Source organism: Carcharhinus amblyrhynchos, chromosome 19 (genome assembly GCF_965287045.1).
Source record: "Carcharhinus amblyrhynchos chromosome 19, sCarAmb.v2.hapA, whole genome shotgun sequence".
Taxonomy (NCBI): Eukaryota; Metazoa; Chordata; class Chondrichthyes; order Carcharhiniformes; family Carcharhinidae; genus Carcharhinus; species Carcharhinus amblyrhynchos.
In genome coordinates this window covers 13237249-13261420 of record NC_137342.1, presented here as the reverse complement: position 1 = coordinate 13261420, position 24172 = coordinate 13237249, and the positions used below count along the sequence as shown (strand labels likewise).

The 24172-nt window shown below is 44.5% G+C and overlaps 1 protein-coding gene across 5 annotated transcripts in view; it reads right to left on the bottom strand.

Annotated features, from left to right (window-relative positions):
- LOC145355316 (anoctamin-2-like) overlaps positions 1 to 24172 on the bottom strand; it is a 117536-nt gene that overhangs the window by 30778 nt on the left and 62586 nt on the right. For 3 of the 5 annotated variants that reach the window (XM_080207270.1, XM_080207274.1, XM_080207272.1), the window contains 4 exons: positions 23141 to 23223; positions 19427 to 19438; positions 18049 to 18120; positions 17624 to 17711 (listed from right to left, as the gene is read on the bottom strand). In XM_080207270.1, coding sequence (XP_080063396.1) covers positions 17624 to 17711; positions 18049 to 18120; positions 19427 to 19438; positions 23141 to 23223 — 255 coding nt within the window. The remainder of the gene's footprint in view (positions 1 to 17623; positions 17712 to 18048; positions 18121 to 19426; positions 19439 to 23140; positions 23224 to 24172) is intronic. The other 2 variants (XM_080207271.1, XM_080207273.1) reach the window with 1 other exon arrangement.

The window sequence follows — 24172 nt, the reverse complement described above, 5'->3', positions numbered from 1 at the left end:
GCTTGTGCTACCAAATAAACCTGTTGAACTTCAACCTCATGTTGTGAGACTACTTACATTGTTTATCTGTTTACTGCTGACTATCGAGGTACTGTCTTTAATAAATTTAAATGACTGACATATTAATTAACTTTATTAAAACTAACATTAATTAACTACATCTAAACAATGCAGACAGTGCAAAAATATGGGGGAAAAAAAGAATAAAGTTGATCATCATCAGTGGCATAATATTTAAGGGATTACAACACCTATTTTTTTAAAATCAAATTGGAGGGTTTTCCTTTCTCAAAAGTTATCTCTGCCCTATCTCTTTCTTTCAGATACATTCCACAATCTGCCTCCACATGGTTCATTTATTGGCCAGAGTTCTTAAGCCTCGCCTGCGGCTGGGATTCTCCAGTCTCGCCGCAGTGGATGGAGATTTGGCTGAGCACCAAATTCCAATTCCCACTGGCAGTGGTGGCGGGGCATCGAGAGAAGCCCAAACATTGCTATTCTTGTATTGTATTCTTCATGGCACTGTAGGACATCAGGAAATTTTAAAAGGTTGAGATGTACAATATAAACGAGGGTGACTGTTATGGTGGCAGCCTGGCCGTGGATTTTGACTGCAATTAGAAATGAAGGAAGAGGAGCAGAGGTAAGGAAGCAATTGGAACAAGGAAGAACAGTAACACTTCATTTTAAGACTCCCATTCCAGGGACATGGGCAAGGATAAAAGAGAGTGTTGGGCAGAAAGATGTAGCAAGGGGCTGATCTGTTTTGCCTGCAGATTCTCCCAGGCTTCTGCAGTGAATGAAGTGTTGGCTGAATTCCAAATTCTCCATTTGTTGCTTGCAATGGGATGGGCAAGGATGAAATCAGAGAATCCCACCCAATAGTGAAAGCTTATACCAATGCAGACAGGCCTACATACAGCATGAAACTAGGACACCTGATGGAATTTTTATTACCACAGAACCATTTAATCACTACAGTACAGAAAAAAAACCATTCAGCCCATCAATCTGCACTGATTCTCTAAAAGACCATCCCATCCAGTCCCTCCTTTCCACCCTATCCCTGTAACTACACACACTTATCATGGCTAATCCACTTAACCTATGCATGTTGGACACCAAGGGGCAATTTAGCATTGTCAAACCATCTAACCTGTACATCTTTGGACTGTGGGAGGAAACTGAGAGAAAGTGGTAGTACAGTAATTAACTGTATTACTAATTCACAGAGCCCAGGGACTCAGGGTTTGATTCTGGCCTCAGGTGACTATGTGGACTTTGCACATTCTCCCCCTGTCTGCATGGGTTTCCTTTGGGTGCAACAGTTTCCACTCACTGTCCAAAGATGTACAGGTTAGGTAGATTGGCCATGCTAAATTGCCCCTTACTGTGCCAAAATCTGTAAATTGGGGGATTAGTTGGGTAAATGCGTGGAATTACAGGGATAAATAGGGGTGAGCCTGGGTTAGATGCTCTGTCAGATAGTTGGTGTAGACTTGACGGGCCGAATGGCCTCCTTCTGCACTGATGGAATTCTATGATAATTGAAGATGCCTTTAACAGCAGAATCCCATTGATGTTTAACTTTGATCTGAAAGATTTGTTAATTCTAAAGCCTTTCCTTTTCCAGGTACCATAAAGGATTACAGGATATTTATTGAGAAACATATCTATATTATTTTTCCAGACACTTGCACAATGATAATGCCAAACCTGAGTGTGCACATGCTTACACAAAGGAAGGTTACAACATTCTGGTACATGGTTATATTTGCTTAATACATTTGTACAATGTGCATAGCAGAAATCATAAACTGTGATGCCAAGCAAAATGTTTGATTGTTCTTCAGTTTACCTCATTTAAAGTCACTTGCCTAAAAGGAATCTAAAAGTCAGGCAAAATTAAAAACCAAATCAACAGCAACATTTCCTTTGGTTGGATAAAGGCATGCGTCACTTTCAATGCTTTGCACTCACCAGTAAAGATCTTCCCGTAGAGAACCAATTTCAGACTAAAGCCGGAATTCTCCGGTCTCGCACGCCCCGTTCCGCTGCCAGCCAGAACGGAGAATTTGGCGCTCACCCCAACCTCCATTCACTGCAGCGGGACCAAAAAAATCTCATCCGCAGGCGAAGTTAGAGAATTCCAGCTGGAGTCACCTGGCAGGGAATGTGAACGTATTTCCCAGGAAAACACGTCTAATCCTCCAGCCCTGACCTTATTAATTATACACCTGGGTGAAGATCCGCCACTGGCGGGTGAAGTGCCACCTCCCACTGTGAGAAACACGCTGCGGGGAGGCCAGTGAATCCTCCTGCCCCTCCACCCACACTGTTTGTACATGATCCCCACCTCAGTGCAGGGAGTACATTTTTCAAATTTGTGCATGATATAAGACGTGGCAATTTTGTAAAAATTGGGCAGGATAGTAAGCAGACTGGACAACAATGTCGACAGATTGGAGGAATGGGCAGACACAGGGTAGGTGCAATGAAATGTGGATAAGTATGAGATGATACACTTGAGGGGTAACTACAAGGAGGCAGTATAATCTATATGATACTACTTGGAGGGGTGGGAAGAGAGCAATAAAAAAGACTGACAAATCCTTGACGGTGGCAGATCAAGTTGATAAGGTAATTCAGAAAATGTTTGGGACACCTGTTTTTGTAAATAGGGACACGGAATACAAAAGAGAGAGCATTCACAATCTCCGGTTAGGTTTCAGCTGCAGTATCAGGCATCATTCTAGGCAGCGCACTTTCAGAAGGACATCAAACCTTGGCGAGCAAATTGACAAAGTTTACAAGGATGATGCCAGGGATGAGGGCTTGCAATTTCAATAGAGAGGCTGGAAAAGCTTCTTCGAGCAGAGAAGTTTGAGGAGGGACACGATAGGATATTTAAAATGCCGAGAAGGTGTTGATAGAGGGAGAGGTTGGATGGAACTGCTCCCCAACAACAGTTTCAAGGTTGGAGTGGGTCATGAAAATGGAGCATATGGCCTGGCTGCCACCTACTCCCACACTCGATCTTGGGAGGGATGTTGCTGATGTTAAGACAGCCTGCCTGCCCTTGAGCCCATTGATGCCCCTAAATGGCCAATTATGACCACTTAATTGCCTCATCCCACCCTCACCACTATTTTATCTATGGCAAGGGATGGTGGGGGTGGGGAGGGCAGCACGCCATGCAGGAATCCAGGCAGCTTTACCTGCGTGGCTAGTGTTAGGCAAGGGGTTCACTCCTTTGGGGGTGTTGTGTGCCCATCAGAGAAACCCTCTCAAAAGTCATACCACTCCACCACAACAACCCTCTTTCAAAATACCTTCTTACGTGTGCATGTCCTGGAGTGCGACATGTACCCCAGAGCCTTCTGATGTTCCAAAGTACTTAACACCAGATGGATTGCATGTGGAGTGCAATCAGTATTTTTTTTTAGTAAAACACAGTTGCCCATTTGCACCTAGCAAGGTGTCAGAAGCAGCCAAAATTTTGTTGGCACTGCTTTTTGAGGTGGTAGGGGGAATGTTGACCTGAACATCCAGAGAATTCCGTTTTCGTCTTCAATCTGTGTCACTGGATCCTTCACGTCACTCGGGTCAGGCGGAAAGGGCCTTTGCTTAACCGCAGGATGCGGTAATATGAAAGAAGCTGTTTTAAAAGCAGCTCAGTTTTAAGTTGCCACACAAATGGATCGATATTCTGCACGTGCACACCCCCTACTGGCAGGATCCCCTCCTGCACAAAGCAACCCTACTGTACAAATCCTCACCTCCTGGGCAGCAATATCCCCAGCTGGGCTTGGTTATCAAATTGCCATCTAATGCAAGCGACTCTACGAATTTGAGGGAAAGCTGGTTGGGTTAACTCATCACTTGAGCTCATCATTATTCCATAATTTGTCAATCACTGAGTAACTTCCAGACAGCAAAAAACCGAACTACAAATCCATACCATAAAGTCCAGTCTCACACTATTAACTTCACCTACATTCATCCACCACGCTTGTGGTTTTAAACACAATGTTGTTTTCACAATAAAGTGGAGTGACAACCCTATCTCCAGGGACTGTCATTTTGGGGTTTCATTCAAGCCCAACATTGACTAGGGATTCCATCTCCAACTACATCCATTTTCCCAATCCATGGGTTTGAAAATCGAGGACAGCACGTGCCTGAATTTCCAAATAGAAAATGGCTGCCACGGACTGTTGAAGATATGGCCTCCCAAAATGTCACACTTTGATGAAATTCTGCTTTTCCATTGCTCACTAGCTCTGACACATGTTTATGGTGCATCATTCAGTCTCCATGGAATTTAGGCTGGCACAGTAGTTAGCATTGTTGGCTCACACTGCCAGGGACCTGGGTTCGATTGCGTCTTGGCTGTGGAGTTTTTTTTCTTCTCTCCGTGTCCTCCAGGGGCTCCAGTTTCCTCCCACAAAGCAAAATGTGCAGGTTAGGTGGATAGGCTTTGGTAAATTGTCCCTTAGTGTCCAAAGATATATAGATTAGAGGGTAAATATGGGGAGCTATGAGGATAGGCCTGGTAGGATTCTGTGTTGGCTGAACCAAGGAGCCAAATGGCCCCCTGCTGCACTGTAGCGATTCTGTGATTACAAGCAGGCCTAGCCTGAGAAACAGAGACAACAAAATGGTCATCATGGTAATAAGTGTAGGCCATTCAGCCCCTCAAGACTGAAGAATCATAGAATCCGACAATGCAGAAGGAGGCTGTTCAGCTCATCGAGTCTGCACTGATCACAATCCCACCCAGGCCCTATTTCCATAACCCCATGCACTTACCCTAGCTAGCCCCCCTGACACTAAGGAGCAATTTAGCATGGCCAATCCACCTAACCCACACATCTTTGGACTGCACCATCATTTGTTGAGATATTGGTTCAATGAGACCCATATCATCATGGCTGATAAGATTGTACACAAATATTATGGTCATGAGCTTTCATCCAATTTCCAATTTTTCTGCAAATACCCGGAAATACCCTGGAGTGTTTTTTGGACATCTCGTGATGAATTCTTGAATTTGTCAGAACATGTTAAAGCTCCATCCTCACAGGGAGGGCAGGGAACATGTAACCTGTCCCAGTAAAGGCTGCAGCACTAACACTACTACATCTGGCTCTGTAGGATGACAGGGACATGGAGCAGAGATTACAAAGAGAGCAAGCTCTGTGCCAGCAAGTAAAGATCCCACAGGCCCAGTTGCAGTTGGCTCCATGATGCTGAAAGCCATCTCCTCCATAGCGCTCAGGTGTCCTTGTTTTTCCTCCTTGGTCACCTGTTCCCAATCCGTACTGAGGGAGGTTCTTAGCCGCCTCCTAGCACCTCATGGAATCAGGGCATCTTTCTTCCTGCTCATCTCCACCAGCAATGCTTCCAGCACCACATTCATCACCCTGAAACCTTCCTCTTTGCCCTGGTGTTCAATTTACCAACCCGTAAGTTCTAGCCATAATATTTGGCGCAGCTTCCCTTTAAGAGTGTTAATGTGCCTTTAAGAGTGACAGTATGCCTTTAAGAACAGAGCATTTACTTCATCAGGTGCTCTCAGTACAACACTGTTCAGTCACCCAGACGCGAAACGTTGGCTCTGTTCTCTCTCCACAGATGCTGTCAGACCTGCTGAGGTTTTCCATCATTTTCTGGTTTTGTTGCAGATTCCAGAACCTGTATTATTTTGCCTTTACCAGACTCTTTGGTCCCCTGCTGCACCCAGATGAAGCAGGCAGCCAGAAAACCCCCCACTCGATCCTCATTACACTCATGGTAGTGAGGTGGAAGCCTCTTGGCTGTGCGCTCCCCAGTTCCCCCAGAATCAGTGCTGGCAGGTAGTGAATTATGACCCCAGAGTTCAAAAATGGGGCAGACAAACTTTCAGCTTAGAGCCTATGATGATGATGTTGCTATTGGTGGAAGGGACACGACTAGAGACACGATCCGGCTGAACAGTTATTTCTACATTTCCTTCTGCTAAAATCCCTGTTCCTGCAACAGACTGCCCTCAGCAAAATGATAATTTCCCACATGAATGAATTCCTTTTTGGGTTTAACAGCAGAGGAAAAACACACAAAGGGAAGGGTTTAAAAGCCATTACTGATTAGATTGTGTTCAAAGCTGCCAACTGCTTACAAATGTAAGAAGAGAGACTTGTAATTACAAACAGCCAGGCTGGTTCATGCTTATTCAAGGGCCTGAAATTGTGGTCATTCACCGGCGTCAACATGTATAAAACCAGAAAAACAATATTATGTCTCAAAGACTGAAGGAGAATCAGTCTGATGGTCCTAACATTGACCTATTGCCAATTCAATAGGTGTTTTTTAAAGCACTTCCTTCATTAAAAGCTACAATGTGAACTTTTGTTACAGGAAACAAAAGCTTTTAAAGATTGATTGCACTTTTGAGACAGAAGGTGAGTTTGACAGGGAAAAGCTGAAATAAACCACAAGTGATCAGGTACAGCAGATGTGGAGATGGAGAATTGGATTGGAGACGGAGGGATAAACACTGAGGTAAATTCAAGCTGTTCAGTTGGTTTATTTTTAAGCTTCTTAAGTGCTCAGAGGTTGGAATGTAACTCACACCCAGGCTGGCTGGGAGTGGAAATTTCCAGTTCGGTCTTTGCCCCTTATTTCCCTTTCTTATTGAGAAATGCATTGTTCTTGTATCAGATCTGCATTTAATCACTGTTTCACACAACCTCAGGATGTTACCAAGAACGTTATAGTCAATGAAGAGCTTTTTGACGTGTGGCCATTGTTATAGAAATTAGAACATAGAACAGTACAGGCCCTTCGGCCCTCAATGTTGTGCCAAGCTATGTCCAAATCCAAGATCAAGCTATCCCCTCCCAATCATTCTGGTGTGCTCCATGTGCCTATCCAATAACTGCTTGAAAGTTCCTAACGCGTCCGACTCCACTATCACAGCAGACAGTGCATTCCACACCCCAACCACTCTCTGAGTAAAGAACATACCTCGGACATCACTCCTACATCTCCCACCATGAACCTTAAAGTTATGCCCCCTAATAACAGCTACATCCACCTGAGGAAATAGTCTCTGAACGTCCACTCTATCTAAGCCCCTCGTCATTTTATAAACCTCTATTAAGTCGCCTCTCATGCTCCTCCGCTCTAAACAAGCTCCAGCTCCCTCAACCTTTCCGTATAAGACCTACCCTCCAAACCAGGCAGCATCCTGGTAAATCTCCTCTGCACTCTCTCCAATGCTTCCACATCCTTCTTATAGTGAGGTGACTAGAACGGCACACAATATTCCAAGTGTGGTCTCACCAAGGTCCTGATTAGTTGTAGCATAACTCCACGGCTCTTAAATTCAAACCCCGTTAATAAACGCTAACACTAAGCCTTCTTCACAACTCTATCCAGTTGAGTGGCAACCTTCAGAGATCTGTGGATATGAACCCCAAGATCTCTCTCTGTTCCTCCACATTCCTCAGAACCCTGCTGTTGACCCTGTAATCCGCATTCAAGTTCGTCCTACCAAAATGAATCACCTCGCACTTATCAGGGTTAATCTCCATCTGCCACTTTTTGGCCCAGCTCTGCATCCTATCAATGTCCCTTTGCAGCCTGCAAGAGCCCTCCACCTCATCCACTACTCCACCAATCTTGGTGTCATCAGCAAATTTACTGACCCACCCTTCAGCCCCCTCCTCCAAGTTATTGATAAAAATCACATATAGCAGAGGACCCAGCACTGACCCCTGTGGTACACCGCTGGTAACTGGTCTCCAGTCTGAAAATTTTTCCTCCACCACCTCCCTCTGTCTTCTATGAGCCAGCCAGTTACTTATCCAATCGGCCAAATTTTCTTCTATCCCACACCTCCTTACTTTCTTCATGAGTCTACCATGAGGAACCTTATCAAACGCCTTACTAAAATCCATGTATACAACATCAACTGCTCTACCTTCGACTACACGCTTAGTTACCTCCTCAAAGAATTCAATCAAATTTGTGAGGCAGGACTTACTCCTCACGAAACCGTGCTAACTATCCCAGATTAAACTGCATCTTTCCAAATGGTCATAAATCCTATCTCTCAGGACCCTTTCCATTAACTTACTGACCACCGAAGAAAGACTAACTGGCCTATAATTACCATGGTCATTCCTATTTCCTTTCTTGGAGAGGAACAACATTTGCCACTCTCCAGTCCTCTGGCACAATCCCTGTGGACAGTGAGGACCCAAAGATCAAAAATAAAGGTTACGCAATCTCATTCCTTGCCTCCCAAAGTATCCTAGGATGTATCCCATCTGGCCCAGGGGACTTATCAACCCTCAAGTTTTTCAAAATTACTAATAGATCTTCCCTCAGAACATCTACCTCCTCCATCTTATCAGCCTGTATCTCACACTCATCATCAAAAACATGACCCCTCTCCTTAGTGAACACTGAAGAGAAGTATTCATTGAACTCCTATCTCTTCTGACTCCACGCGTAAGTTCCCACTACTATCCTTGACTGGCCCTAACCTCACCCTGATCATTCTTTTATTTCTCACTTAAGAGTAAAAAGCCTTGGGGTTTTCCTTTATCCAAACCACCAAAGACTTCTCATGCCCCTTCCTAGCTCTCCTAAGCCCTTTTTATTAACTCATTCCTAGCTACCTTGTAATGCTCAAGTAACCCAACTGAACCTTGTTTTCTCATCCTTACATACGCTTCCTTTTTCCTCTTGACAAGACATTGACAAGTTGTAGTGTAGGGAGTCAAGTTGCCCACAGATAAGAAGATAGTAACCAGATCATTGGTTTTAATCATGTTGGTTTAGGGATCAATATGGGCCAGAACATCAGGGAGAACATGCCTGGTCATTGCCACACAGTCTTATCCACCTGATGGAGGTGCTTGGGGGTTCATTGTTAACATCTCATCAGAAAGTACAGCACACTTTGGTACTGTGCTGAAATGCCAGGCTACCTTTAGAAACAGAAAACAAAAGTAGGAGTAGGCCATTTGGTCCTTCGATACTGCTCTGCCATTCATTTAGGTCATGACTGATTATCAAATTCAATATCCTGATCTCTACTGCCCCCATCCCCCCGGCCATATCACTTGATCCCTTTAGCCCCAAGACTTGTATCTAATTTCTTCTTGAAATCACACAATGTTTTGACCTCAGCTACTTTGTATTCCACACATTCACCACTCTCTTGGTGAAGAAATTTCTCCTCATCTCAGTCTAAAAAAGGTTTACCCCTTATCCTCACACTATGACCCCCCTAGTTCTGGGCTCTTTCACCATCAGGAAAATCTGTTCTGAATCTGCCTTGCCTGTTTGAGTTTTATAAGTTTCTATGCGATCTGTTCTCACTCTTCTAAACTCCAATGAATATAATTTCATGCTCGATTCTCAGGAACGAGAACCTGAACCTCTGTGCACCTGAGTGCTATCAATGAGCGATAGTTGATGAGTTTATGGTTGTGTCAGTGGCAGCCATACTCCTAACATTAAAGGGGCAAAGGTTTCAGATTTATTATTCCTAGCCGGGTTTAAGGTCTAATCAGAGAATTTGGATTACTGGACTATCAAATAAAGCTTATTGGTCAGCTCCTGTAGATATTCACCACCTTGTGTAGAAAATTGGGATAACGCCCACCGAGACTGGAATGGGGGTTTAAACTGATTGGCCAAAACTATTAATTAGCAACTTCAGTATTGAGGAATTCCTGTTTCCATTGAGGTGAATACACACATCAATCCATTCCGGGGAAAGGTATACAGCATGGAAACAGGCCCTTCGGCCCAACTTGTCCATGCCACCCTATTTTTTTAAAACCATTACGCTAGTCCCAATAGTTTCACATTTGGCCCATATCCCTCTGTACCCATCTTATCCATGTAACTGTCTAAATGTTTTTTAAAAGACAAAATTGTCAAAAGACAAAAGTGCAGTATTTTGCTGGGAAGTATTACTACGCCACGGACACACATTGACCTTGATATCATAAATGTGCAGAATTTAGCTTCCATATCAGTTGGAGGCTCCTGACTTATCAATAGATTTTGCAACAAACCCAGGAATATATCTCGGCTGGGATTCTCGGGTCTCGTTCACCTCACCCTCGCTGCCAGCAAGAACGGAGAATTTCTCGCTTAGCCAAAACTCCATTCACTGCAGCAGTATCAGAGAATGCCAGCCACAGAAGAGGTCAGAGGTTCCCGGTACTAGTCTGGGTTGCAAAAATCCATATATAGGCCATGATTCTCCTGAATCGGGACTAAGTGCCCACACCACCAGGAAAGCAAGAATGTTTCCCACTGGCATCAGGAGCATCTGTCAGGTGGGATTCACCCACATAATGAGGCTATTTTGGGGAACTCACCCAGCCTGCCTCAACGTTCCAAAATTGGAGTATCCTTTTTAAAGAGCATCCCCATCTCCGTGCTCAGAGAAGGCTCCCAAAATGGTTCCCCTTTACATTGTCCAGAGGTGCTCTATGAACCCCCTCACCAAAGAGGGGCATCCTCTCCACCATCCATAAACCACCCATTAAACTCTTTCACCCAATCCCGGGACCATTGAAGGACCCTTTGTGGGCTGCCTAGCAAAGATGCCAGGCCACAGAGTGCCAGTGCACTACAATGCATTCATTGCCCTCTTGGCACTGCCAATGCATGTGTCCTAAAGGGGAGGCTGAGTGGGGATCTCAGGGGATGGGGAGCTGAATGGAGTTCTGAGGGGCAAGGGGGCTGAATGAGGGTCTGAGGGAGAAGGGAGATTGTTTGAGGGGGGGGTTGAGGGGGAAGGAGGGCTGGGTTGGGGGGGTTCTGAGGGGAAAGTGCAGCTGAAGGGGGGAAGGGGCTGAGTTGAGAGCCTGAGTGGAAGAGGAGTCTGAGGGTATTGTGAAGGGAGGGGCTGGGGGGTGCCTTTCTTTGTTGAGGGTTTGCTGCTGCTCTCTGATCCCTAGGGATCCTACACACCAGGTCCCTGTACCAAAGCCTGCCCGGTGAAGGTCCTACTGGGAAGCGGGTGAATAGCAGGAGGGAAATCAATTGAGCTTCATGTCGTTAATCAGGCGTGAGATACCGCATTTGAATATTTATTGGCCTCCTGCCCAATCCGGCTGGGAACTCGATGGGAGCCGGTGTGATGGACTTGGGCCATCGGAACATTCCGGCAACTGGAACAAAACCTGCTAACCAGTCGGTGCCGTCTCTGGGCCAAAACGATTCTCCCCGGGAGCTCGTGGGCTGGGAGAATCACCCCTTGTTATTGACGTCAGTAGAAATTTGTCGTTGTGCCAAGATGGCAACAAATTTATAAGGAGTTATATTGGAGATATTTCTGTTGTGTTTTGTGAAGGTGTATGATGGGTATTTATGTTCTGTGCTGCTTGGCAACTCTCTTGTTTACTTCTTGCTAACAGTTGCTCAGCAAGTCGAAATTGTTCAGTCAGATATCTTTACAGTGACTTATTTAGATAAGTTTTTTATTTTCCTGGCATAGATCATCATGATGTCAAAGTCAAGACGGGACCACCAGATGCAACTGCTATCCAGCATCTGCACTTTGATACTCCCGGGGATCTCCTATCACCAAGTACCCTTCATTCTGTACCAAGAAAGAGGTCACTCCTGCAGTTAACAGCTGGGGAATGTAACACCTCGGAAGCTACAGCGGTGAAGAACCCCCGCTGAACACTTCCCACCGCGCAAGCTTCCACCTGCTCACTCAGGGAGCTCGTACTCCACGGAGAGATCTAATAGTGATCCCCCATGGCCACCATATCACCTATCAACATGGGATGGGAGCCTGTCCTGCTATTTGTGTCTTTGTTCTGAATTCACTAAAGGCACCTCAGGTTGAAAATGAAAGTGACCTGCTGCCAATTTCTTCAATTCATGTGAGTATTTAACTCCACATCGAGATGGACATACTCAGACGCAACAGAGCAGGAAGTGCTGCGAATTATAGGAGCATAGGAATTAGGAGCAGGAGTCGGCAAATTCAGCCCTTTGAACCTGCTCCACCATTCAATCAGATCATGGCTGATCTCCCTTCAGTCTCAAATCCACCTCCCCATCTGTTCTCCATATTCATAGAACATAGACAGCTACAGCACAAAACAGGCCCTTCGGCCCACAAGTTGCGCCAATCACATCTATACTTACCAAGCCATAGAACTATCTGTAACTCCCAATGCCATTAGATCCCATATACTCATCCAGAAGTCTTTTAAAACACCCCAGCGAGTTCGCCTCTACCACCACTGACGGCAGCCGATTCCACTCACTCACTACCCTCTGAGTGAAAAACTTTCCCCTAACATCTCCTCTGTACTTGCTTCCCAGCACCTTAAACCTGGGTCCTCTCATAGCGACCATTTCAGCCCTGGGAAATAGCCTCCGAGAATCCACCCTATCTATTCCTCTCAACATTTTATAAACCTCTATCAGGTCGCCTCTCAACCTTCATCTCTCCAGGGAGAAGAGACCTAGCTCCCTCAACCTATCCTCATAAGGCATGCCTCCCAATCCAGGCAACATCCTTGTAAATCTCCTCTGCACCCTCTCAATAGCTTCCACATCCTTCCTGTAGTGAGGCGACCAGAACTGCGCACAGTACTCCAAGTGGGTTCTGACAAGGGTCTTATAAAGTTGCAGCGTTACCTCCCGACTCCTAAACTCATTCCCTCGATTAATGAAGGCCAGTACACTATACCCCATCTTGACCACATCCTCCACCTGCGAGGCCGATTTAAGGGTCCTATGGACCCGGACCCCAAGATCCTTCTGCTCCTTAACACGGCTAAGACTCCTACCCTTGATATTGTACTCCTTCATCCCGTTGGTCCTGCCAAAATGGACCACTACACATTTATCCGCGTTGAAGTCCATCTGCCATTTCTCAGCCCAGTCTTGCATCCTATCTATGTCATGCTGCAACTTCTGACATCCCTCCAGACTATCCACAACGCCACCAACCTTCGTATCTTCGGCAGACTTACTAACCCATCCCTCCACTTCCTCATCCAGGTCATTTATGAAAATGACAAACAGCAAGGGTCTCTGGGGCGCTCCACTGGTGACTGACCTCCAATACTTTTTATTTATTAGGAATATATCTGTCTCCTTCTTGAAACTATTCACAATTCAGACTCCTCTGTACTATAGGGCAGCAAATTCTACAAATTCAATAATTTGTTTTTGTTTTCAGACAACAGTTTTGAGAGTTTTGGCAAAAGGACACTAAAATCTTAATGATGGATTCAGAAATCACCACCAAGAGTTAAGCAGTGTAGTTTACTTATCTATTTTTGCCTCTGTATAATCTTATCCTTAGTTACCTCCATTGTAAGTTTTCACCAGAGCTGAGCTACTTGGTTTAACTCTAATCACTCAGAGATCCAGCCATATGAAACAGGTTTTATTATTTCTTGCTCCCCCGAAGGGGGGAGAGGTAATTGTTCTCCTCATAGCACCGTGCATGCATTTCAGGCATCAAGTTGCATATTGCTTCAGAGAATGCAAGAGTTTATCTGTGCTAACTTCTCCATCGAGCATAAACAGCAGGCATTGGGGGAAACAATATAACAGGCCTCTCTCGAGATGTGCCCTTTGTGAGGAGAGGTTACTGGCAGCACTTTTGAAGGCTGCTAAAATTTCATGTGTACTTTCAGCTAATCCACATTTGCTTTTCCAGTTCACTAGTTTGTGGCTTGATAACAGTTTCACTGCACCTCATTGTTACCCTACCATTTCAAATGGAAAGTAAAAGATGACTTTCTGACAACCTTGTACCTCATACACCAATTAAAAACCTACTCACAAGCGATTTCTTTATAGGAAGAACAATGCTTTCAGTTTTCTGCAATGCAATGGGGGGGGAATCTTTATTTAATAACATTGAATCAGACTTCAAAAGCATTTCTCAGAACTAGAATATTTTATGCGTCGAAAACACAAAAACTGGAACAAATCATGGAGTTTCAAAATTAATCTCCCACATTGTGCACTGCAGAGTGCACGAGCATAAATCATTAAAAATCAGTGGGTGTGGCCTATTCCCGCTGGAGAGGCCGGCAACATAGTGCAGAGTGCACCATCGCGCACGTGCCATTCTGTCAGCTCTGAGATAGGCGCATACACAGTAGCCCTGCACTGCTGGCCTCCCGATTGGTGACCAGCATCACAATCCCGCCACGGTCCAATCCATACCCCCTGAACTTATGCAGATCAGCCTCGACTGCCCCAACCCCCATCCGCAGCCGAGATCTTCCAATTCCCTCCCCCACCACCACTACAGTTCCAAAACCCCCAGAAGGTTGACTGCACCGCCCACCTCCCCACCCCCTCAAGCCCCACCCCCTCCACAAGCTCATGACCAGCCCCGATCCTTCCATCTATCACTCAACAGATTGGCAGCCAGACCACTCCCCACTCCCCCACCACCCCACCCCCCCCCCCCCCCCCCCCCCTCCCCAACATATCCACCGATCACTCCCCAGAGCCCCCGCCCCCTATTAGGCCAGATATCCAATGGGCATTGGCAATTTGCCCCTTGGCCAGTGCCAGGGGGCCCAGGCTGGCAAGGCTCAGGGGGCAGTCCCCTGGCACCTGACCCTCTGGGGGGGCCTTGACTGACTCTCCCCTTCACTCCAGCAGGGACAGGCTGCCAGCTCCCTGCAAGTAGGGAGCAATACTAAACCTTGCAAGAGTGAAATCATCCTGCTGGGAGTTGTGTGTTGGGGGGGCCGGTGGAAGCTAGCAGATATGGCAATTTCAATTCCAGGCCTGCTAATTGCATTTAAATGGTATTTAATTTAGTATTTACATAAATTATTTAGCTCTATGCTGATTTCTGGAGTGGAGCTGACGGCGTCGGAAATCCGGCACTTGGAGACTAGCACCGCCCCCCCTCCATATCTTTAGATGGCAGCCCTATCAAAGTGAATATTGTAATTTAGTGCTGCCTGTACAGACAGACAAATGGAATGCTGGCTGGAAATCCAAAACAATTTACATCTTGCGTGATATTTTATTTTTATTGGCGGAATATATAGTAGTAGAGCTCCATATCCGGATTTTCAACACAGTCCTGCAGCAGTGTGTGTTAAATTGTAAACTATACCCCATTCCCCTATCTGCTGTTAGCGTAACAGTTCTGAGGAGGGCACAGGATTTAATTAAATCAGCATTAGCCTGGTTCCAACATGGGCAGGTGATCTATTCCTACACCTGCCCACCAAGTGGTATAGATCGAGGTTACACTGTTAACTTTCTTCTTTCCCATAATACACAGAGTTTCATGCTATCTGCCCCCAAATTCCTGTTGCCTGGTGGAGACATGCTGCCTATTCTCTATGGCTTCTGAACCAGTGAAGCAGGTTAGCCAAGTTCCTAGATGATGAAAACCTTATAATTCTCAAAGGCTATTCTGAGTGCAAATGTGGGTCATGGTAACGGTTTGGGTCACTTTTTGCACATTCTGCCCGTGTCTGTGTGGGTTTCCTCTAGGTGCTTCGGTTTCCTCCCAAAGTCCAAAGGACATGCTGGTTAGGCGCGTAGGCCGTGCTAAATTCTCTCTCTGAACAGGTGCCGGCGTGTGGCGACTAGGGCATTTTCACAGTAACTTCATTGCAGTGTTCATGTAAGCCTATTGTGACATTAATAAATAAGCTTTAAACTTTTAAACTGTGTCTGACTCCATCTGTTGGTGTGGCCGCATCCATAAGGCTGAGTGTATTAGAAATTAGCCTTAAAAAATATATTGAAATTAATACACAAGTCACCCGACTACAGAATTTGTAGGTGACTATTAATAAAATTCTGTCTGAGGTTAATGGACCTTCCCACTGCCTCCAATTCCCATGGCAGGAAGGGCAGTAAAATTCTGGCCCCTGTGTCTGATCCAGAAATTCCATGTTCCCATCCCAAGATTTAGAATCATAGAATCCCTTTAGTGCAGAAGGAGGCCATTCGGCCCACTGAGTCTGCAGCAACCACAATCCCATCCAGGCCCTTGCCCCATAACCCCATGCATTGACTCTGTCCTCTGACACTAAGGGGCAATTTAGCATGGCTAATCCACCTAATCCGCCTACCTGTGGAAGGAAACCGGAGCATCTGGGGGAAACCCACGCAGACACGGGGAGAGTGTGCAAATTCCACACAGACAGTGACCCAAGCTGGAAATCAAACCTGGGTTCCCTGGTGCTGTGAAACAGCAATGTTAACCTCTGTGCTGCCCTTGATGGCTAAGGAAGGTGCGTTCATAATACTATCAAACAGGTTGAGTATTCTCCTGTAAATCCTTCCACTGTATGTCAATGGCAAGTGATAAGAGTAGGGGAAATTCCTGTTCAGCCAGGAGACTGAAAGGACAGGACAGTTTCTACTGTCACTATCCATCGCTCCAGACTATAACATGCATGTCAAAGTGTTTGTTGTCACAGCAACTCAGACTTCAAGTGTGAATTGTAACATATAAGGCACTAGAGTGACGGTGGTGTGTGATGGGTGTAAACCTAAAACATGATGAAAATAGATTGTGGCTGAATAATGCAGAGGCAGTGAATTAAATAATCCTTAGAGTCACACTTACTAGGGGGATTAAAAAAAGCCAGCTTGTATTACAGCTTTTTCACATGTTTACACGTGCACCAAAAAGAAATTACATGGCTTTTTATATGACAGGAAGCAACAACTATCCATGACACAGTGAAGCAAGCCCTCACATTTCCAACAGTCCAGGGCATTTCAGATTCACCCAGGTACATTCTTCACAGGACCAAAACCAAATCTACATTTTCCAGGCCTTTACCCCCTAAAGTATTCTCAAAATGACTCAATGGGCAGGATTTTCTCTTGCCTCAGAACTGGAAAATCCCACATGAGGTCAACAGACCTTTCCATGGATCCACCGCCCTGCCCACTGTGATTCCCTTGATGGGTAGGACAGTAAATGCTGCAACTTTATAAGACCCTTGTCAGACCCCACTTGGAGTACTGTGCGCAGTTCTGGTCACCTCACTACAGGAAGGATGTGGAAGCTATTGAGAGGGTGCAGAGGAGATTTACAAGGATGTTGCCTGGATTGAGAGGCATGCCTTATGAAGATAGGTTGAGGGAGCTAGGTCTCTTCTCCCTGGAGAGACAAAGGTTGAGAGGCGACCTGATAGAGGTTTATAAAGTGTTGAGAGGAATAGTTAGGGTGGATTTTTGGAGGCTATTTCCCAGGGCTGAAATGGTCGCTATGAGAGGACACAGGTTTAAGGTGCTGGGAAGAAGTACAGAGGAGATGGTAGGGGTAAGTTTTTCACTCAGAGGGTGGTGAGTGAGTGGAATCAGCTGCCGTCGGTGGTGGTAGAGGCGAACTCTCTGGGGTGTTTTAAAAGACTTCTGGATGAGTACATGGAATCTAATGGCTTTGGGAGTTACAGATAGTTCTATGGCTTGGTGGGTATAGATGTGATCGGCACAACTTGCGGGCCGAAGGGCCTGTTTATGCTGTAGTGTTCTATGTTCTAAAACTCTCCCCAATCAATCTGGTCATAAATGAAGTTTAAAACAGAGATTCATGGCTTAGCACAGAGTATAATCATTATAAAAATTGTACTTGCCACGCTTGTCCCACCCATGGCCAAACAGATCTTGTCTTTCCAATTGGTTTTGCACTTTGTGTGGCCATCCTGCTCCTTCTTTTGCTGTAAGATGATGGAACAAACTGTGATCAAAACTATAAGTACAAGTACAATCTATGTTAGTTGCAATAAGACAAGTATCAGTTGCAATCAGACAAACCTTGATTACAATAAGACAAGCATTGACTTCAATAAGATCATGGGGAAATGGACTGAGAGTGGGACTAGTTGCATTGCCAGGATAGACACGACAGACCAAATGGCCTCCTCCTATGCTGTAACTGTCCTATGATCCATTTTATGGTTCTACAATACCACAGCGATTGATATTAATTTTCACAAAGTACAGATGTCACATCTACAAAGACCACAGTAAAATTACGGGGCAAAGATAACTTACATATTGATCCTTTTCTCCTTTCAAAAGCTTCTTCTCTAGAAGTTTGGATTCATATTCTGGTCTTGGATGCTCCTAAACACAGACAAAACTGGTAAGGACAAACGTAGCAAAAGTCAACTGACGATATCTTCTTCTGGCACAGGTATTAAAATTCTGTTAAATGCTATTCCACTTTTGGTAAAAGCACTTAAAATATAGCAAAACCGAGCTGAAGTTGCTAAGAAAAAGGACTGGGGGAAAGCAATCTAACAATCAAAGACTAGCAAATCCTTAGGATTTTAAGGGGAAAGTTGCAATGACTTTAGCTGCAATCTTGCAAAACTCTTTTGCTTCTGGTTTGCCCCTTTAGCTAGGAAAACTGGAATTGTAACTCCTTCATTGAAGAAAGGGAACACGGAAATTATTGACCCTATTACTTTAACATCTATTGTAGGGAAGTTATTGGAATCTACAATTAAGAACAAAGTGACTGGGCACTTAAGTAATTTTGAGCTGACGACATAGAATTTGTCAAGATTTGGCAATGTCTAAGAAAATAACTGAAATAGTGAATAGTTGGAGCATGTCTATGCATGCAGTTTCAAAAGACTTCGAGAAGGTATTTGATAAGGTTTCAAAGTAGAACTCAAATTGAACGTGATAGAATTGAAGGCAAATTATTGCTCGGGAGATTGGTTAAGGTATAGAAGACAAACATTAGGGATAGTGTGTATGTACTCAAAGTAGCTACTGGCATTCCGCTTCATTCTTCCATGGACCTCGCCCAAGGTCAATGGACCATTCTATGATTCGCCTCTCACCTGCTACAATTCCCATGGCAGGCAGAACGGGAAAATTTGTCCCAATATCTTTATTGAATAGTTATAGATACAGTATCGAGAGCTATATGTCTAAGTTTGCTGATGGCACATAGATATGGAGCACAGTGATCAGGGTAGATAGCAGCACTAAAATATGAAAAAACATTGACAGATTAAATGTCAGAGGAACTTCAATGCAGACAAGTGTGAGGATTTCCATTTTGGGCCATAAGAGTAGATTTTTAAAAATTATATTCATCCAAGCAGGAAAAGTGGGCAGAGAAGAGATCCAAACAGAATTAGGGCTCCATGTATAAAGATCACCAAAACATACTGATCAATTTCAAAAGACTAATGCAAAGTTACATTTAAAGAGCTAGACTAGAACCTTGCAAAACCTTAGTTAGTTCACACCTGGAATACTGAGTATAGTTCTGGGTGTGCACCTTAGGAAGGAGAGCAGCACAGATTCTCCAGAATGTTACTAACAGTACAACGCTGCAAAGCACTATTTTTCTTCTCATCAGCATTACAGTGCAAAATAAACAAAAAAAATCTACACTCAAAAGAAGTCAAACCTGCATACGCTCCTTGATGTATTATTGGCAATAAAAGGAGGAAAGGAAATGCATTAAAACAAATGTTCAAACATGTTAAAAAGAATTCCCCATTCAGAGCACCGTAAGGGAATGGACGAGTTGCAACAACTACAGCACTGACCAGCATTGCATGAATAGAGCACACATGTGCAGGAATTCAGTTTGGCATAGTGGGGCGCATGGGAACAAAGGTTATGGAGAAGAAGCAGGATTAGGTTATTGAGTTGGGAGATGCCATGATCATAATGAATGATGGAGCAGGCTTGAAGGGCCAAATGGCCTCCTTCTGCTCCTATCTATGTTTCTATGCCTTCATACTGTAAATCCACATATGTAACTTTCAGCCAAATGTTTGGATCAATGTTTGTGTAAATCAGCTGCATACAGAAATGCCACACAAACGTGTGGAGCTTCACTAATCGGGATATGTCTATTGTCTGAATTTTAATTTCTCTAATAATCAACTCTTAAATTGTATGCAAATCAGAATTGCCACTTGCCACCCCAAGTTATACTCCAGCTGCAGGAACTTAGTGCTGATCACAACATCGTTGTTTATTTCTATCTTGAGACAGGGCCCAGATTTGCAAAATAGAATAAAAGGGAAACACAAAGGTTCCTTTAGTTTCTCAGAGACTCTTGCATGGTGATGTCTGATGGATTCACAGAATGCCTACAGTGCAGAAGGAAGCTATTTGGTCCATTGTATCTGCTCCAACTTTCTGACAAAGTTTTTCAACCAGGCCCTCCCTACTGCCCTATCACCATAACTCCACACATTCACCATGGCTATTCCATAAGCTGCCCATTTTGGGACACTAAGGGGTAATTTAGCATGGCCGATTCACCTAACCTGCACATCTCAGGACTGTGGGAGGAAACTGGAGCACACAGACACAGGAAGAATGTCTGAGTGGAGTCCGCACAATCACCCAATTGAATTGAACCCGGGTCCCTGGTGTCATGAGGCAGCAGTGCTAACCACTTTGCCACCATGCTGCCTTGCCACTGTGAAATGAATGTCAGGACTAATGGACAGGTCACACTGCCACTGTGACCAGCAACTGCTTGAGGCAGGTGTTGTGTCTTCACATGTAGCACAGCAAGACACATAGCAGAGCCACTCCTATTGCAGCAAATATCCTAATCCAAATCCCAGAATAACTCACCTTAATTAACTTGTGCTATTTTTGATCGCCATTATGTTGTTTATCACATTTTTATGTGAATCAAAATACATGCTTAATGCGGACCTGAATCAATATCAACTAATTTACACTAACACGGAAGTCAAAATGATTCCTATATACTAATCTACATTTTTCTTGCATTTCCATACTTGAAAATTCAAGTACGGGGTACAACTGCATTCCACTCGCTAAAATAAATGTGATATTTATTTTAAATTTCAGGGGGCGTTTTAAAATTACCCAAGTGTTTAATTAGAAAAAGCGAATGAGATGCGTTTATGAAGTTAACAATTTTCCTTCAGCTTGTTCCAGTAGAACAAGAATGGCGCTTAATTTGTGCCTTCAGATTTCTATTCCCATCACTTATTACTAAAGTGATCATGTCAATTTAGTGTCACTTGGTAGTGGAACATGAGTAGCTGTGTGATAGGGATCAGCATCCATTAGGAGTTGGATTAAGGCACATTTTGCATAGAAATCCTTTTATCTGATAAATAATTTCATTCCATTAGTGTAGATTGGAGTTCTTAGAGGTGAAAGGATAATGTTCTGTTCAGCCATTCAGGTTTCTGAAATATGCTTTTAAATATCTGGAGCCTAAATTTGATTGATAGCAGATTTTATACTATAATAGTCACATTTCAGACTTATTGTGTGTGTGTTTTTTAAACAAATTCATCCCTGTCCACTTGCAGCTCTCCGTGAGCACATCATGAAGATTATTAATAATCTCTACGAGAGATGGAGTCATATCCAATGTTACCCATGAGAACTACTCAGGTCATTGTGTGCAATTCCCATTCAGCAGGGCAGTGATGCACTGTTTTCAAAGCAACCACACCTCCTAATCTTCCATTTGGAGACTGAAAAGTGGGCAGGAGTACTGGGATTTGCCTGCATTGCTGGATTTCCACACAGAGGTTATCGTAACTGCAAGCCCCGTGTTCTCCATCAGGAACTAACTCCACCAGAAACAACGATTTTACCAGCTGTTCACATCAGACTCCCACTGCACTGAGGTCACAGTCAAACGTCCATTCACTGCAAGGGGATGGGAAAATCCTGCTGGCCTGAACAGTGATAACATTCTGGCAAGAATGTCAACAGGGAAGGCTTCCATTCACTCACTGTTCAACGGCTTTGCAACCATGAGCAGCAATGCACGGTGATCTGTAACCGTTCCCATGTCTACTTCCATCAGAGCTTCAGAATTCATTGGCCGGAGTTCTCCAACCTCGCCCATGGATGGGATTCTCCATTCCACCTGCAGTGAACGGAGTTTTGGCTGAGCACCAAGTTCTCCGTTCCCGCTGGCAGAGTGTACAAGATTGGAGAATTATGGCCATTATCTTTTTGCTGTGTGCACCACAGTCTTGCAATCCAAGGGCAAGTCGCCTTGCAGTTGGATCAGGAGGAAGACTCGGAGCGGGGAGGTTAAAATAAGAGGCGTGAGAAATTGAACAATGCGGAAGAGGAACACACAGCCGTACATTGAGCTTCTAGAGCTGTAAGACAGAAACTAGGGGGGAGGTTCATTTGAACAGTCCCTCCCATACTAAAAGCTCCAGACACTGCTTCCTCCCATTCCATCCAAACCTAACACCCACTTGGACAGTACCATTTTCTGATGGCACCTGTTACATCATGAAAATTATGAAGACCAACAGCCAAGCTGAAGCAAGACATCTTTACTTTCAACAGGTACCATTCTTGATCTCACAAATGATTATGTGACTGCCATATGTCCATAAGTATCTTGTGAAAAGCCTTAGAACCAGTCATGTATGCTCTTTTGCCTATTCTGGGGTTTCTATGATATATCTCGCAAGCAGATAGTGTTTGAGAGTAGAAGGCTGATGAACCTCTGCTGAGGGCACTTGAGATGGAGAACCGGCAGCCTCAAAAATCTCTGGCCATTGGCAGCCGGACTGCAGCCTGATGGGTCTCAATTTTGGCCAGGGATGTCTGTCTCCAACAAGAGCACTGATTGGGAGGCTGGCAGGAAAGCAGGAAGGCTGCCACCCTTAGACAGAACAGCAGGCACCTCCGCCATGGAGCCAACTACATTCCCTGAACCTCAGCACTCCCACCATGCTGTGTAAAAATGCAAAAAAAAATTTGCTCAGTGATACACAATGCCCCAATCTGCGCTGTACTTTAGGCTTTTCAAACTAATGGAGATGCAGGACACTAGAGCCAAGACAGAGTCTGAGTTTCCATTCAAGCTGCCAGAGTTGGCACCAAGGCTACACTTATCTCATTGCCGGGCACATAAAAACACCCTCAGATCTATGAGGCACAGGATACTGTGTGTGGTCACTCCTATTATATTTACTGATCTTTCCAGTAGGAAACCTTGCTCAAAGGGTGTGTTCCATGTTACCATGACATTGCCCTATTTTTGGCCAACTTCCTGACAAGCAAATTCCTTAGGCATGGAAATGTGGAATGATTGAATTTCCATAAACATATATCTAGTCATTAGACACTAATGTTTGCTCACTTCTTCCTCTTCAAGGCCAGTTAAATCCCACTGGTAACATAATCTCATCTGCCGACGCAGCCAGGATTCCTGGAACAAGGTTGCTGTGGAGAAAATGTTTTTAATGAAAGGTGTTAACAGTAAATAGTCAAACTGAAAATATCATTGAATCCCTGCAGTGCAGAAGGGGGCCATTTGGCTCATCGAGTTTTATATTGAATATAATATTCAAGCTTAAAGTTTATTTACTAGTGTCTCAAGTAAGCTTACATTAACACTGCAATGAAGTTACTGTGAAAATCCCCTAGTTGCCACACTCCAGTGCCTAGATGGATACACTGAGGGAGAATTTAGCCTGGCCATTGCCCCTAACCCAGTATTGTCTTCTGGACTGTGGGGGGGGGCGAAACTGGAGCACCTGGAAACCCTTGCAGACACAGGGAGAACGCGTAAACTCCGCACAGATAGTCACCCAAGCTGGGAATTGAACCTGGGTCTCTGGCACTGTGATGCAGCAGTGTTAGCCACTGTGCCACCCAAATTTTAATAATTAAAAACCAAAGTTACTAATGGAAGATTATCAGGATTTAAGTTTGTGCTCGAAGCAGATGTGTGTTTAATTGACAATGACTAACCTACAGCCTCAGGCTTTAAAATCGCTGAACTGTGGTTCCTTTTTAAGCAGGGCTGACTGATAATTAACAACAAATGAAATATAACTGCAGAAATCTGAAGCACAAAGGGACTTGGGAGTCATAGTTCAGGACTCTCTTAAGGTTAACATGTAGGTTCAGTTGGCAGCAAGGAAGACAAAGACAATGTTAGCATTCATTTCTAGAGGGCTAGAATACAAGAGCAGGGATATACTGCTGAGGCTGTGTAAGGCTCTGGTCAGACCGCATTTGGAGTATTGTGAGCAGTTTTGGGCCCTGTATCTAAGGAATGACGCGCTGGCCTTGGAGGGGATTTAGAAGAGATTCACAAGAACAATCCCAGGAATGGTGGGTTTGTCACATGAGGAGAGATTGATGAGTTTGGTCAATACTCGATGGA